This window comes from Neoarius graeffei, chromosome 20 (assembly GCF_027579695.1).
Source record: "Neoarius graeffei isolate fNeoGra1 chromosome 20, fNeoGra1.pri, whole genome shotgun sequence".
Taxonomy (NCBI): domain Eukaryota; kingdom Metazoa; phylum Chordata; class Actinopteri; order Siluriformes; family Ariidae; genus Neoarius; species Neoarius graeffei.
The window spans coordinates 67603662-67620630 of NC_083588.1; the positions used below are offsets into that span (position 1 = coordinate 67603662).

General features: G+C 46.5%; 1 protein-coding gene across 4 annotated transcripts in view; it reads left to right on the forward strand.

Moving 5' to 3' along the window:
- pih1d1 (PIH1 domain containing 1) overlaps nucleotides 1-13426 on the forward strand; it is a 35608-nt gene extending 22182 nt beyond the window's left edge. For all 4 annotated transcript variants that reach the window (XM_060902374.1, XM_060902373.1, XM_060902371.1 and 1 more), the window contains exons 5-11: nucleotides 2306-2367; nucleotides 2461-2542; nucleotides 10621-10717; nucleotides 12765-12797; nucleotides 12878-12956; nucleotides 13093-13236; nucleotides 13348-13426. In XM_060902374.1, coding sequence (XP_060758357.1) covers nucleotides 2306-2367; nucleotides 2461-2542; nucleotides 10621-10717; nucleotides 12765-12797; nucleotides 12878-12956; nucleotides 13093-13236; nucleotides 13348-13383 — 533 coding nt within the window. In that variant the 3' untranslated portion in view covers nucleotides 13384-13426. The remainder of the gene's footprint in view (nucleotides 1-2305; nucleotides 2368-2460; nucleotides 2543-10620; nucleotides 10718-12764; nucleotides 12798-12877; nucleotides 12957-13092; nucleotides 13237-13347) is intronic.
- The last annotated feature ends 3543 nt before the right edge of the window (nucleotides 13427-16969 follow it).

Here is a 16969-nt window from a genome sequence, read left to right on the forward strand (position 1 = left end):
TTGTCTTGACACAGCGTGATGGTGCCCCGCCCCCTACTTTGAGTGGATTTGAGCATAAATATCTACAGCTCACGTTTGTTATTGTTTACCTTGTTTCTGAATTCAGCATGTAGTATCTCTAATAATAATAATTAGTGCTGTCAAACAATTAAAATATTTAATCGCAAATCGCACATTTTTATCACATGAGAAACCATTGTAATTCTCTGATCAGCATAAAAACGTTAATGGGCTTGCTTTGTACCAATGTTTTTTTTTTTATTGCAAAGCAGAGCTAGTAAAAGAAGTGAATTGATTTACTGCTTGCGTTAGTCTACAACTTTAATCAGAGAGACATGTTACACAGTGACGGTAGGCTTGACTCAATGCTATCCCAGAAATCCTTCCTGTAATATGCAAATTTGGCCGCCTCTGATTGGACAGCCAAATTTGCATATTACAGGAAGGATTTCTGGGATAGCATTGAGTCAAGCCTACCGTCACTGTGTAACATGTCTCTCTGATTAAAGTTGTAGACTAACGCAACAAGTAAATCAATTCACTCATGGTTCTCTTGCTAGCTGGGTGTGAACTGTGAGTCATTAGAGTGATCAAAGAATTTCCCCTTAGGGTGATCAATGGCAAGTTTAAGATACCATTTCTCACTCAATCTGGCAATCTGACTTTCTCTGCAGATTTAGGCATCTTAAAATGTTTTTATTAATGCCAAATAAAATATCCAGCACAAATTATATATGATAGACATAAATTAATAATTTATAAATTTTATTTCAAGCACGTTTTTAGTTAGCGGGACTGCAGCTTATCACCGCTCCCACCCGCGCCGCGTATGTGCACTCCCACTCCCGCCTGCGCGCGCATATGTGCACTTCCGGTCCCGCCCGCGCCCGCAATGAGCTTTCAGAATTTGTCCCGCGCCGCACTGCTTTGCGGCGAGTCCCGCGGGACTCCTGCGGGAGTGCAGGGCTCTACCTTGATCCTCTCTTGTGCTGTCTCCTCTTCAGCTCCACCCACAGGTTTTCACCGGGGTTCAGCTCAGGGGACTGAGATGTTCAGGGCAGAAGCTCGATTCTGTGCTCAATGAACCATTTTAGTGTTGATTTGGACAGACGCTTTGGATCATTGTCCTGCTGGAAGATCCAGTGACGACCTGGTTTTAGTTTCCTGTCAGAGGAGCCAGATTCTGATTTAAAATGTCCTGGTGTTTCATGGAGTCCGTGATGCCATGGACCCTAACAAGGTTTCAGGGCCTTTGGAGGAAAAACAGCCCCAAAACATCACAGAACCCCCACCATATTTTACAGTTGGGATTGGGTGCTTATCATTATAGTCATCCTTCTTTTTACTCCAAACCCACCGCGAGTGTTTATTACCAGAAGGCTCCATTTTTGTTCCATCAGACCAGAGAACACGGTTCCAGTCAAAGTTGTCGTAACGTTTCACAAACTTCAGGTTCTTACGTTTGGGGTTAACTGACAGAAAAGGCTTTTTTCTGGAACCTTCCAAATAATCTGTTGGTATGGAGGTGGAGTCTGATGGGGGTTTTGGAGACTCGGAAACCCCAAGATTTTACTTTTTCTTGTAATTCACCAACAGTGACCCTTGGGGATTTTTTGCCTCTCTTACCCTCCTCACTGTCCATGGGGTAAAATAAACTCAGCTCCTCTTCCAGGTGAGTGTGGAACAGTCCCAGTTGGTGTCCACTTTATTTTTGCGCTAACAGGAGAAATGGACATTTTCAGGCGAGTCTATATATATATATATAAAACCCCATTCCCTGACTTATGAAGGTCAACACACTTCTCCTTCATTGGGTTTGTGTCTCTCTTATCTTGCCCATGTTGATGTTGAGGGAATTTGGCCTCTGTGTCGCCTCATATTTGTTCCCCAGTTAACCAGGAAGTCATGGATTACGCCTTGAAAGTTCCTACACACTCCAATCAACTCAAACACATACAATTTAAATAGAAACACGCTTCAGGTACATTGTGTTCACGATCATTTCTGGGGATGCCAATAATAGTGGCACATGTGTTTTTGTTGAAAATACTTATTTCTTGATGAGAGATTTTTCTCTGAATAAATTTATTTCAATTAAAGGTTGGATTTTTCTAATTTTTTTCCCTGTGAGATGAAGCAATTTCACCAAAAGGTGCATTTCTTTGAACCTTTTTACTGATCTTTACACGGGGTGCAATTAATTATGGAGAACTCTGTATCTCTGCTGTTATTGTGCTGTGTTTTCACCTCCTTGGGTTTTACTCTTAGTGTGTAAAAAAATAAATAAATAAAAATCTCTCTACAGGTTCGAACAGTTGCACAGTTTATGATGTCGTCATTAATGAGGAGTTTTTCCAGAAATGTCAGGTGTGTGTGCGCGCATACCGCTGTTAATAATAACAATAATAACAATAACAGTAATAATAGTGATGATGATTTAAATGTGTGTTTGTGTTCCAGAAGGATTCATTATTCCAGCAGTTTGTGATCGCAGTGTCACTGGAGGGACTGGAGAATAAATACAAACTGCAATTAAACAGAGGTCTCTCTCTCTCTCTCTCTCTCTCTCTCTCTCTCTCTCTCACACACACACACACACCTGAGTTGTTACAAGAGAAATGCATTTGAGATCATGTTCAAATCTGTAGCCACGAGTCCAGGTGTATGAGATTTAAAAGCTCCTGCAGCTTTTGGTCCACAATCTAATGAAGGTAAAGTGAAGCTCTGTGTCTTGTCTCCATCTCCAGAAGCACCTGAATATAAACACTGCGGCTGGGCGTGAACATTGTTGTGTTCTTTCATACAGATACAGAGTGGGTGAGTTGTACAGTCTGATAGTGGAGGGGATGAAGGATCTGCTGTCCAGTTCCATCAGTCTGGAGTGCCACTGCATGATCACATGTTCATGGATGGGGGTGAGAGACATGGTTCATAGTGAACCATCATCCTGTCCTGCAAAACTGATTCCATGGAGTCCAGATTGGTCCCGATGACCTGTCCAGCTTTCCTTAGTCTTCTGGTATCTGCTACTTTGATGCCACATCCTCAGCGTACTGCTGTGTAGAAAATGGTTTCCATCACGACCCCCTAGTGGAACATCTGTAGCGTCCTGTTGCACACATTGAAGGACCCGAGCTTCCTCAAAACATCGTCTCTGCTCTGTCTCTTCCTGTAGACCGCCTCAGTGTTACGTGTCCAGTCCAGTCCAGGTGTATCCAAGGTACCTGTAGGATTCCACCAGTTCCACATCCTCCACAAGGACAGAGACAGGGCTCAGTGGGGACTTGGATCTTCTAAAGTCCACCATCATCTCGTTTGTCTTGGCCACATTGAGTTGTAGGAACTATTATCCATGCTGGTAACGCAATGGCAACAAGCACAGCCATGGATAAGTTTTTAAAGCATAAACAAGATGAAAAGAAAGATGACAACCCACCCAAAAAACCAAATATTGTACGTAAGTACAACCCAGAGTTTATTAAGTATGGGTTTGTAAATGGGGGCAGTGAGAAGGAGCCACGAGCCCAATGTGTGGAGTGTGGGCTCACGCTCTCCAATGAAGCGCTGAAGCCGTCAAAGCTGCAGCGGCATCTCGAAACAAAGCATCCCACACTGGTGGGGAAGCCGACCGAATACTTCAAACGAAAAGAAAACAGACTACAAATACAGAAAAGAAGTATCGTGTCACTGACTGGCAGCTCTAAATGTGCGTTAAAGGCAAGTTATCTGGTAGCCAAACGTGTGGCACAAACCAAAACCCCCTTCACTATAGCGGAGGATTTGGTTCTTTCTGCCGCTGTGGATATGTGTCGTGAGCTGATTGGAGAGGCTGCTGCAAAGAAGTTTCAGACCGTTCCACTCTCCAACGACACTGTCAGTCACCGCATTGTGGATATGGCCTCGGACATACAGCAGCAGCTTCTTGAGAGGATAAAAGACGGTCCATTTTTCTCATTACAACTCGACGAGTCCACGGATGTCACTAATGCTGCGCTGCTGCTGGTTTTTGTTCGATATCGCTGGGACAGTAGTTTGCACGAAGATGTACTTTTTTGTGGAGAGCTACCAACACGCGCTACGGCTCAGGAATGTTTCAGCTGCATGGACAACTACTTCAAAGAGAACGGCCTGGACTGGCAGAACTGTGTTGGGGTGTGCAGTGACGGTGCCGCGTCAATGACTGGCAGGCATCACGGTGTCATCAGACAGATACTCGACCGCGCACCAGAAGCCAAATGGACACACTGTTTTCTTCACTGTGAAAACCTTGCAGCTAAAAAGATGTCACCAGAGCTTCACGAAGTGATGACAGTAAGTGTCAAAACCATCAACTTCATTAAAAACAATGCTGTGAACTCCAGATGTTTTGCAAAGCTTTGTGAGGATGTAGAAGCAGATCATGTCCAACTGCTCTATCACTGTGAAGTGAGATGGCTCTCAAGAGGACTGGTTCTCAAGCATTTGTTTGAACTGAGGGATGAGCTTTTCACTTTTCTCACTGAGAAAAAATCTCCCTTTGCACATTACTATGCTGACACAGACTTCACAGCTAAACTTGCCTACCTGTGTGATATTTTTTCACTACTGAACCAGCTGAACACCTCACTTCAAGGAAGAAACAGCAATATTTTTTCTGTTGCAGACAAACGCTACGTTCACACTGCAAAGCTTAATGCTCAATTCCGATTTTTTTGTGAAATCCGATTTTTTTGTGAGGTCGTTCACATTAACAAATATATGCGACTTGTATGTGATCCTCAGTATGAACGAAAAGCGACCTAAAAGTGTTCCGCATGCGCATTGCAGGATACGACGACGTCACACGCAGTGAGCATGGCCAGTGTTTACGGAAGTAAAACCGCCCGGTTGCGGTATGACCCATCCAATCTAGCTTGAATAGCTGCATCCCCCCAAATGGAAATCAGCTCCCTAACCTCTGCGTCCTTCCATTGAGAAGATTCAGAACCTTCACAGCCCGAAGCGTCCCTCGCATTGATGTCATGCGCAGGGGCGCAGATACGTTTTTTGAACTGGGGGGGACAAAAAACTGGGGGAGGGGACAAAGCTGCCAGCAAACCAACCCCAACCCCGATATGCCTGTCAAACTAGTTGTGGGTTACCATAGCAACCAAGCTCGAGCTCGCAACCTGTGCAGTCTGCGCAGCTCAAACAACCGAATATCAGTCTTTGTTTTGTTTTATGTGAGTTGTTGCAACTATGTATACACTGCTGTGCACCTCAATAAACCGAATGGTAATTAGTCTTTTGATTTTTCCGTGAGGTTTGCCTTATGCAAAGAAAGACAGCATAGACGTTTTTTCCTCCCTATAAGTGGGGGGGACCGAACGAAGTGAATTTAAATCTGGGTGGGACGAGTCCCACCCTCTATCTGCGCCCGTGATTATGCGCCATGTTGTTGTAACTTTTTTTGAGAGACCCGCCGCCTACTTCAGCGCAGAATAGTGACGTTTGTGGCTTGTTGATGACGTGTAAGTCGGATGAATGCGACCTGGCGGTTCAGACTGAAGTCGCATATGAAAAGAGCGGATAGGAATCGGAATTAGGACCACATATCCAAACGGCCTGGGTCGGATTTGAAAAAATCGGATCTGTGTCGTTCATATTGTCAATAAAAGATCGGATACAGGTCACATATGGGCGAAAAGATCGGATTTGAGTCACTTCAGCCTGCAGTGTGAACGTAGCCAAAGTTCAAGCTTTTAAGAAGAAACTTGCTTTGTGGAGCAAAAGGGCCCAGGAAAAGAGGATGGATGTGTTTCCTCTTTTGTCTGACATTTTGGAAAACTCCCCACATGTGAAAATCAGTGACTCAGTCTCTCAGCACCTGTCACAACTAGCAGAGAAATTTAATGAATACTTTCCAGTGGACCCCAGAGAGGGACACGTGTGAGTTTTGGACCCATTTTCTGTGGATCCCACTGCAAATGATGTTGCTTTGCCCTCACATCTGGAATCCCAGCTTCTGGAAGTCTCCACCGACAGCACTTTAAAGTTGCAGTGGGATAAACTGGACCTGGGATCCTTCTGGATCCTTGCCTCAAAAGAGTACCCATGTCTTGCACAGAAGGCTGTGAAACTCCTCCTCCCATTCACAACTACTTACCTGTGTGAATCTGGATTCTCCTTTGTGGCCACAACAAAGACGAAAACCCGAAACAGACTCGGAGCATCACTGGAGGCTACTCTCAGAATGAGCCTTTCCCCCATCCCACCCAGACTGGATCTGATTGTGTCTCAGAAGCAGGCCCAAGTGTCTCATTAAGAGGTGAAGATGTTAAAAAAAACAGTTGTAGCTTGTTAGGCCTAAATATGGACGTTTTGACTGTTCAACTACTTGATTGTTGTTCAGAATACAAAAAGCAACATCTTTTGGTCCTTCTTTTGAAAAAAAAAGGCTATTAAGGCTATTGTGTCATTTGCATTTAAAATTATTTACAGTTTAATTAAAGAAATGTTACTTTGAATGTATGTTTTAACCACTATCTTTTTATTGATCTACTGATTGATTTTCTTAGTCCCTTTTTGTTAAATCTCTCGTCTCGTCTCATCATCTTCCGCTTTATCCGGGACCGGGTCGCGGAGGCAGCAGTGTAAGCATGGAAGCCCAAACTTCCCTCTCCCCAGACACCTCGGTCAGCTCCTCGGGAAGAACACCGAGGCGTTCCCAGGCCAGCCGAGAGACATAGTCCCTCCAGCGTGTCCTGGGTCTTCCCCGGGGCCTCCTCCCGGGGGGACATGCCTGGAACACCTCCCCAGGGAGGCGTCCAGGAGGCATCCGAAAAAGATGCCCGAGCCACCTCAGCTGGTTCCTCTCGATGTGGAGGAGCAGCGGCTCTACTCCGAGCTCCTCCCGAGTGACTGTGCTTCTCACCCTATCTCTAAGGGAGCGCCCAGCCACCCTGCGAAGGAAACTCATTTCGGCCGCTTGTATCCGCGATCTTGTTCTTTCGGTCATTACCCAAAGCTCATGACCATAGGTGAGAGTCGGAACGTAGATCGACCGGTAAATTGAGAGCTTCGCCTTTTGGCTCAGCTCCTTCTTCACCACGACGGACCGGTAAAGCGACCGCATCACTGCGGAGGCTGCACCGATCCGCCTGTCAATCTCACGCTCCATCCTTCTCTCACTCGTGAACAAGATCCCGAGATACTTAAACTCCTCCACTTGAGGCAGGACTTCTCCACCAACCTGAAGAGGGCAAGCCACCCTTTTCCGGTCGAGAACCATGGCCTCGGACTTGGAGGTGCTGATTCTCATCCCAGCCGCTTCACACTCGACTGCAAACCGCCCCAGTGCATGCTGAAGGTCCTGGTTTGAAGAAGCCAACAGGACATCATCATCCGCAAAAAGCAGAGATGAAATCCTGTGGTTCCCAAACAGGATTCCTTCCAGCCCCTGGCTGTGCCTAGAAATTCTGTCCATAAAAATTATGAACAGAACCGGTGACAAAGGGCAGCCCTGCCGGAGTCCAACATGCACTGGGAACAGGTCTGACTTACTGCCGGCAATGCGAACCAGACTCCTGCTCCGTTCGTACAGGGACCGGACAGCCCTTAGCAAAGAGCCCCGAACCCCATACTCCCGAAGCACCCCCCACAGAATACCACGGGGGACACGGTCAAATGCCTTCTCCAGATCCACAAAGCACATGTGGACTGGTTGGGCAAACTCCCATGAACCCTCGAGCACCCTATGAAGGGTATAGAGCTGGTCCAGTGTTCCGTGACCAGGACGAAAACCGCATTGTTCCTCCTGGATCCGAGGTTCGACTATCGGTCGAATTCTCCTCTCCAGTACCCTAGAGTAAACTTTCCCTGGGAGGCTGAGAAGTGTGATTCCCCTATAATTGGAGCACACTCTCCGGTCCCCTTTCTTAAAAAGAGGGACCACCACCCCAGTCTGCCACTCCAGAGGCACTGTCCCCGACCGCCACGCGATGTTGCAGAAGCGTGTCAACCAAGACAGCCCCACAACATCCAGAGACTTGAGATACTCAGGGCGGCTCTCATCCACCCCCAGTGCCTTACCACCGAGGAGCTTGCAAACCACCTCAGTGACTTCGGCTTGGGTAATGGACGAGTCCACCTCTGAGTCATCAGCCTCAGTCTCCTCAATGGAAGACATGACGGTGGGATTGAGGAGATCCTCAAAGTATTCCTTCCACCGCCCGACAACGTCCCCAGTCGAGGTCAACAGCTCCCCACCCGCACTGTAAACAGTGTTGGCAGAGTACTGCTTCCCCCTCCTGAGGCGCCGGACGGTTTGCCAGAATTTCTTCGAGGCCGACCGATAGTCCTTCTCCATGGCCTCCCCGAACTCCTCCCAGTTCAGAGTTTTTGCCTCCGCAACTGCCCGAGCTGCAGCACGCCTGGCCTGCCGATACCCGTCAGCTGCCTCAGGGGTCCCGGAGGTCAACATGGCCCGATAGGACTCCTTCTTCAGCTTGACGGCATCCCTTACTTCTGGTGTCCACCACCGGGTTCAGGGATTGCCGCCACGACAGGCACCGGAGACCTTGCGGCCACAGCTCCCAACAGCTGCGTCCACAATGGAGGTAGAGAACATGGTCCACTCAGACTCAATGTCCCCTGCCTCCTTCGGAAGGTGGGAAAAGCTCTCCCGGAGGTGGAAGTTAAAGACCTCCCCAACAGAGTGCTCGGCCAGACGTTCCCAGCAGACCCTCATCATACGTTTGGGCCTGCCAGGTCTGTCCAGCTTCCTCCTCCGCCAGCGGATCCAACTCACCACCAGGTGGTGATCAGTTGACAGCTCAGCCCCTCTCTTCACCCGAGTGTCCAAGACATAGGGCCGGAGATCAGATGAAACGACAACAAAGTCTATCATCGACCTCCGACCTAAGGTGTCCTGGTGCCATGTGCACTTATTGACACCCCTATGCTCGAACATGGTGTTCGTTATGGACAAACCGTGACTAGCACAGAAGTCCAATAACAAAACACCACTCGGGTTCAGATCGGGGAGGCCGCTCCTCCCAACCACGCCCCTCCAGGTGTCACTGTTGTCGCCCACATGAGCATTGAAGTCCCCCAGTAACACAATGGAGTCCCCAGTCTATGCACCCCTCAGTACCTCTCCCAGGGACTCCAAGAAGGCCGGATACTCTATACTGCTATTCGGCCCATAGGCACAAACAACAGCAAGAGCCCTCTCCCCAATCCGAAGGCGCAGAGAGGCGACCCTCTCGTTCACTGGGGTAAACTCCAACACATGGCGGCTGAGCTGGGGAGCTATAAGCAAGCCCACACCAGCCCGCCGCCGCTCACCATGGGCGACTCCAGAGAAGTGGAGAGTCCAGCCCCTCTCGAGGAGCTGGGTTCCAGAGCCCGAGCTGTGCATGGAGGTGAGCCCGACTATCTCTAGCCGGTACCTCTCAACCTCCCGCACAAGCTCAGGCTCTTTCCCCCCCAGCGAAGTGACATTCCATGTCCCAACAGCTAGCCGCTGTGTCCGGGGATCAGGTCGTTGAGGCCCCTGCCTTCGACTGCCACCCAATCCACACTGCACCAGTCCCCTACTGCTACCTCTGTGGGTGGTGAACCCACAGGAGGTCGGGCCCACGTCACCTCTTCGGGCTGAGCCCGGCCGGGCCCCATGGGCAAAGGCCCGGCCACCAAGCGCTTGCATACGAGCCCCAACCCCAGGCCTGGCTCCAGGGTGGGGCCCCGGCTGCGCCATACCGGGCTACGTCACGGTCCTTGATGGTTTCTCCATAAGGGTTTTGGTGAACTGCTCTTGGTCTGGCCTGTCACCTAGGACCTGTCTGCCTTGGGAAACCCTGACAGGGGCATAATGCCCCCGACAACATAGCTCCTAGGATCATTCAAGCACACAAACCCCTCCACCACAATAAGGTGGCAGTTCTAGGAGGGGAAAATCTTAAATCTTATAAAAATGTTAAATCTTAAATCTAAATATTGGGCTTCATTATTAATAAGCCTGATGTAAGCCTTCAGATTTTCCTTGCTTGATTTGTTCCATGATTCACAAAAGTTAACATACAGTAGGTTTAATAAAAATCTTTATGGTGATCACATTTCATCATCTCATTATTACTCATTAAAATTTACTCATGTTTTAGCTTGTTAGCTTGTTAAACTGTGAGTGGATTTGATTTATCATTGAATACAAATGAGTGAGATCAATTAAATCTACACCGTGATTATTTAGGGCCCCAGGTCACTTGGCACTGAAAAAATTGGGTCTCAGTGTCAAAAAGGTTAAGAATCCCTGGCATAGAGTACTGTCAGGTTTGTCAGGAGGAATGAGTAGTCTGGAGGAGACGGATCATAATCATCTACACCAGTTTGGGCTGATATTCAAACTGAAGCGGATCCAGGAATGAGCCAGCTTCAGGTCTGAGATAGACAAGAGACAGTTTCTCCAGGGACTTCATCATGTGGGATGTGAAAGCACCTGGTTTATAGTCTGTGAAAACTCTCATTCTGCTCACACTTGCACTGATCTGAAGAGTTTGACTGTTCACTCAGCACTAAAACGCAGCCCTGTGTTTGTGCTTACTTCAGTTTGGTATTAAAGGAATAATAATACTGACTAACACTCATGTTTTTACTATTTAGACATAAAGATTTTGAAAAACAGGAAGTTCATGGGCTCACTGACGGAGCAGAACATTCGCACGAAAAGCAAACCAGTCATTCAGGAGATCAGCTCTGAGTACGTCTCTGTTATGTGTGTGTTACACAGACCTTCCAAAAGTATCGGAGCAGCGAGGCTAGTTCTTTTTATTTTGCTGTATTCTGAAGACGTTTGAGATTAAAATATGGATCAGAGTTTCAGCTTTCATTTCCTGATCTTTACATTTGTGTGTTAAACAGCTTCGAACATGGCACCTTTGGTGACAGACCACACAATTCTTTAGCTGAGCAAAAATATCAGAACAGATAGTATTAAAGTAAATAATATCTGACCTAATATTTAGCTGCATGTCCCTCGCTTGCAGTAGCTGCATTGAGCTGGTGACCCAGTGACATCACCACACTGTTGCATTCCTCTTTTGTGATTCTTTTCTAGGTTTGTTTTGGAGGGTTTCTCCTTTCAGTCTCCTCCCAGTCAGACTGGATGAATTTCTCTGTAAATTGTCAGACAGAATGTTTCTGTCGACTCTGAATTCATTATAGTTTGAACCTGATGTCTGTTATATGAAACTGAAGTGATTAGCTGTTGAATGATGGAGACTTGAGTATAAAACTCTTCGCCATTTCAGTTTTGACGCTGTCCAAGAAAGAATGTCTACAGCCATCTGCATGGTTTCTATGTGGAACTGTCCACAGTAATCTCATTGTGATATTTCTGCTTTCAAAGTCTTCTCCGATCGGTGGATTGTGAAACCTTCACCCTGCCCTGTGGAGGTCGGTGGTGATCTCGCTGACTGTGAAAACTGTGAAGAAAATCCCAAAAGAACAATGCTTGTCAGCTGCTATTTTCTGTCACTGACCTGCCCCATGTCTGGTTGTTAGCATACTAGAGGTTTCTTTTTCAGGATGTTCTAAATCATTGTATTGACCATGCCCAATGTTCATGCAGTGGTTCTGATGGACTGTCCCTCTTTTCTCAGCTTCAGAATGGCTTGCTTTTCTCCCACAGACAGCTCTCTGGTCTTCATGTTGGTTTTGCATTTTTAACTGCAAATGCAGTCTCGACATGCAAAAGCCAGGACCCAAACCAACAGCAGATATTCAGAGCGATTAATTGTTGAAACAGTCACTCTAACAAGAAGCACCTATGCAACAAGAAACACCTGCCAGTAACATTACAATATTTTTCATTATGTGAAAAATGGGTGGGTTCACACAGAAGGTGTTGTGTTCTCAGATGTTTAACAAGTATATAAGTGTAAAGATCAGGAAATGAAAGCTGGAATGTTCATCAGTTGTCTCATTCATCATCTCATCTCAAACCCAAAGGTCTTCAGTGTGTAACAAAAACAGAAGAATTGGCCTCGTGTTCCGATACTTTCAGAGGCTGTGTGTGTGTTCACTTCCTGCATGACACACTTTTATTCTCTTTTAATATCTTTTATTCTCTTTCATTTCTCTGTTTCCTGTTGTGTCTGAGTGTCGTTTTATTTAACTTGTTCTAACAGCTGCGTTAGAGAGGTTGCTCCATTTTTAAAAGAACATGTGTTTATGCTCCGTAATCAATATAAATATAATGTTAAATTTGTCTCGTGATGGATGGATGTTCGAAATTTTAAAAAATAATCATTTCATCAAGTAGTTCTCAAACTCTTTTTAAAAACAAACAACAAAAAAAAAACTCTGTCCTCTAAGGACAGATTTATTTCACAAGCAATTAAACTAATAGGCTAATTGTTTAAATCTTTACAGTAACATTTTCACCTGAGAGAGAGAGAGAGGGAGAGAGAGGGATATTACATGGTGGCGTGATATGAAGTTTATCTGTGAGGAGTGAACATGTTTCCTGAGTGAATGGAGCGAACAAGTGAAACATTTTTCAACACTTCAAGATAAACTTAACGTGTTCGCGCCCCTCTGCTATTCCCCCTCTCTATATCCCCGGTGAGGAAGTGTGTGTTCTGTGACGCGTCTTCGTTGAATTTGTTTATCAGAGACTGGACACTTTAGACACTCATTCTACAGGAATGTGGTTACTGAGTAACGGTGCTGTTTTCACTTTACTGAAGATCACTTATTAAATTATTACTGATTATAGACTGTGTGTGTGTGTGTTTCCTGCACAGGGAGACTCGGTCACAGCTGGCCACAGTGAAGAGGTAAGCTTTATTAATGGGTGTGTGTGTGTGTGTGTGTGTGTGTGTGCTGTTGAAAAGTAAAATGTGCTGTTTGTTCTCAGACCGCAGGTGTGTTTAGTGGTGGAGCCCCCTGTTGGTCAGGTGGAGTATTTGATTGCAGAGGTGCAGCTGCCTGGTGTGGTAAGTGACACACACACACACACACACACACACTCTTAACCTGTCTGAGTATACTGGGTCACTCTGTCTCTCGTCCTTGTTTCTGTGGTTCTCTCGCTCCTGTCCTGTCTGTCTCTCCTGTCTGTCTGTCCCTCAGTCGTCTGTTCAGTCTTTGGTGCTGGATTTAGGAGAAGACCGGTTGGTGTTAAACGCTCGTCCCTCTCTCTTCTACCTGGATATTTTCCTTCCCTTCCTCATTAGTCAAGAGAACAGTGGAGCTCAGTACAACACTGACACGCAGGTAACACACGCGCACACACGTATTGTGATGTGGAAATGTGTGACGTTGATTTCCTGAAATACTCGTCAGAACTAAAAGCAGTGAGTTATTTTCCTGTTTTTTTTTTTTCAGGTGCTCACAGTGACCATGCCCGTGATCTCCTCCTGAAAGAGCAGTCGTTATTTATTTCCAATAAAACATTTATATTTTGTCTGAGTGTTGAGTTTTCTGTTTGTGATTTAGTTGAATCCTGTGTAGATTAGAAGCATTCAGGGGTGATGAACGCAGCTGTTGTCTCATCGTCACACAGCACCGTGGTCAAGAGTGGAACAGAAAATAAATGGTGCAGTGATGACTGACTTTAACCACAGAGTGATCGTTAAAGAACCTGCTGTAGACACTTTACGATCCCGAACCTCCTCTTCACTTTCACCTGCCGTTTCTCATCATTTTGAGTTTAATAAAGGTTCATTTATTCCCCTCTCTCTCTCACCTGTCCTGCTGAAGGGTCCATCCCTCTCTCTTCAGCAGTGGACGGTGTTTAGGATCGGGGCCTTGATCAGGAGACGCTCTGAAGGACCTGCACGTTTTCTGGACTGAGATCTGTTGACTCCTGTGAACTAGAACTGCTGCAGAACCAGAACACCATTTCTGAGTGTCAGATTTATTCCCTGTAATTCCACAGCGTTGCTTTAAGCAAGCGATGAGCGTGTTCAGTGGTGTGTGTGTGTGTGTGTGTTTGGGGTGAAGTCTGTCTGCTGTCGGAGTTTAAATGAGACACACTCGGGCTGCATTTGACAAAAGAGGTCGCTGCTTGTTGCCTCTCTCGGGCAGGGTTTAGACTGAAGGGATATTTTCAGTACGCTGGTTGGAGACGACCTTTTAGGACAGAATTTACAGTGATGTGTGACAGCACCAGGCCCTGTAACTAAACCACAGAATTCGCTGTTTGGCTAACAGATGCCTCACATCAAAATGTATTTATGGTTACAGTCACAAAGTTATAAGACACTTCAGTGTTTATTTCTCTGTAACTTTTCAAACATCTAAGCAGAAACTTGTATCCAAAATCACTTTTCTGTGAAGTTCAGTCAGCCTTCATTTATTTATTTTTATTTTTCCCGTTGCTTGAGGGAGCTGCCGCACTGCTCTCTGGGTACTCTACAGCAGCGTTTCTCAACCTTTTTCAGTCACGGCACCCTTCAGAAGTATGCAAATTCTCAAGGCACCCCCATATAAAATATACGCAGTCACGCTGACCATACGCTGACCCCGGCAGTGACGTTGTGACATGGGAAAGGGGGCCGTGAGACAAATTTTGATGACGCATGAGGCGGCGATGATCTGCATTAGTATAACTATCGTTTTTTAGAATTTTAATTCATTTTATTTATTTCAATGTTAGAATATATAACTTTTTGACGTCACCCTGGTTGAGAAAGGCTGCTCTACAGCATCGAGGACACATCCATGTTGCCTTCAACTGGGGGTTGGCTCATGGGACATCAGTTCAGCCCTTGTAATAATCAACCACAAACAAGATGCCGAAGGGCCTGTCCAGTGTGTTCAACCCAAACCCGAGGTCTCCAGACAACCAGCTTTACAGAAATCCAGATGTAGATTTAGATCACTGATGAACAAGCAGGAGTTTGCAGTGGTGAGTTAAAACTCTCATCGACATGAAACCTTCAGAGGAACCAGACGGGTGGGAGAGGACATGGAATAGTGCGATTATAAACCATTACCCATCTACGGCTGTGTATTATAAAGTCTGAATGTGGACTGTTTCTCTGCACGCGCCTTGGAACATCTAATGAACTCCTACTGGAACAATCTAGGGATATTCTGTTTGTGCCTCACCCGACCTACTGCTTGTTTATCGTTTCTGATTTATGCCTGCCGATTTGGACCGTTTGCCTGATTGCACTTTTCTTAATAAATATCTTTTGCACATGCGTTCATCTCCAGCCATCCCTGGCAGGGACGGTGACCAGATGCTGCAGTTTGTCACAGCTAATGCAAATTACTGACTTTAGTCACTGTCTCTATCGAGTTTATTATTTTTTCATAAGGAATATGATTTAGTACTGATTTTATAAGCAGGTTTTATGATGTGTTTATAAGATAAACACTCAATTTTTATTTGGGTCAGAACTGATATTCTGATACATTTGAATGTAATATAGTATAGATGGAATAAATCATATGAAGTGACTCACGACTTGAGTCACCATTTTATACAATTCTTTTTTTATACATTTTACTTTATTATTATTATTATTATTATTGGCACGGTGGTGTAGTGGTTAGTGCTGTCGCCTCACAGTAAGAAGGTCCTGGGTTCGAGCCCCGGGGCCGGCGAGGGCCTTTCTGTGCGGAGTTTGCATGTTCTCCCCGTGTCCGCGTGGGTTTCCTCCGGGTGCTCCGGTTTCCCCCACAGTCCAAAGACATGCAGGTTAGGTTAACTGGTGACTCTAAATTGAGCGTAGGTGTGAATGAGTGTGTGAATGGTTGTCTGTGTCTATGTGTCAGCCCTGTGATGACCTGGCGACTTGTCCAGGGTGTACCCCGCCTTTCGCCCATAGTCAGCTGGGATAGGCTCCAGCTTGCCTGCGACCCTGTAGAAGGATAAAGCGGCTAGAGATAATGAGATGAGATTATCGGCACGGTGGTGTAGTGGTTAGCGCTGTCACCTCACAGCAAGAAGGTCCAGGTTCGAGCCCAGCGGCCGGTGAGGGCCTTTCTGTATGGAGTTTGCATGTTCTCCCTGTGTCTGTGTGGGTTTCTTCCGGGTGCTCCGGTTTCCCCCACAGTCCAAAGACATGCAGGTTAGGTTAATTGGTGGCTCTAAATTGACTATCAGCCCTGCGATGACCTGGCGACTTGTCCAGGGTGTACCCCACCTCTCACCCATAGTCAGCTGGGATAGGCTCCAGCTTGCCTGCGACCCTGTAGAACAGGATAAGCGGCTACAGATGGATGGATGGATTATTATGATGTCAATACTTTGACCCGAGTATAGTTTTTGCTTACCCATCTCTGATTGTGTGGAATTTCAGGAAATACAATGGAAAAATTCCTAAATTTTCTGGAGTCGGACCCCCAGACTCCCTGCCAGATTGAGTGAGGGCCGCTCCCAGTGCTTTATTTTTACTGGTTTGGTGGCTCACTGGGCTGCATGTTGGTCTCCCAGTCATCCAGCCCTAGGTTCTAGTCTAGTGTGAGGTCACACACTGTTTTTTCCTCCTCTTTGGAGGTGTTCATCCCTCAGTTTGCTTTCCAAGGCTTCTCTCGGCCCGATTGGAGCTTGGGAGCTTGTTGGTGTTCTGTTCAGCCTGTTTCTTTGGCTCCTTGAACTGTTCAAGCTTTTTCTGCTCCCTGACAGCGATACCCTGCACCTTCTTAACCTGCTTCTTCTCCTCTGGGATGTTGTCCACCTGCCCCTCATCCTTCTGGAACTCCTCCAGCTGAGCATCTGCTTCATCCAATAGGTCTCCCCAAGGGAGTAATGTGGGAGTTGGGGGTCTGGATGGTAGTGGGTCGACAATGTCCATTATTCCACTCCAATTGAGTGATGCAAGATTTGGGGGTAACGACAGCTCAGAACCCTCAACATCCAGGTTTTCTCCACAAGGGAGTAATGTTGGAGTTGGGGGTCTGTATGGGAGTGGGTCGACAGCATCCTTTATTTCACCCCACGTCAGTGCCGTTGGACTTTGGGGGCTGGAGGACAAAGGCTCCTCACTGCCCACAA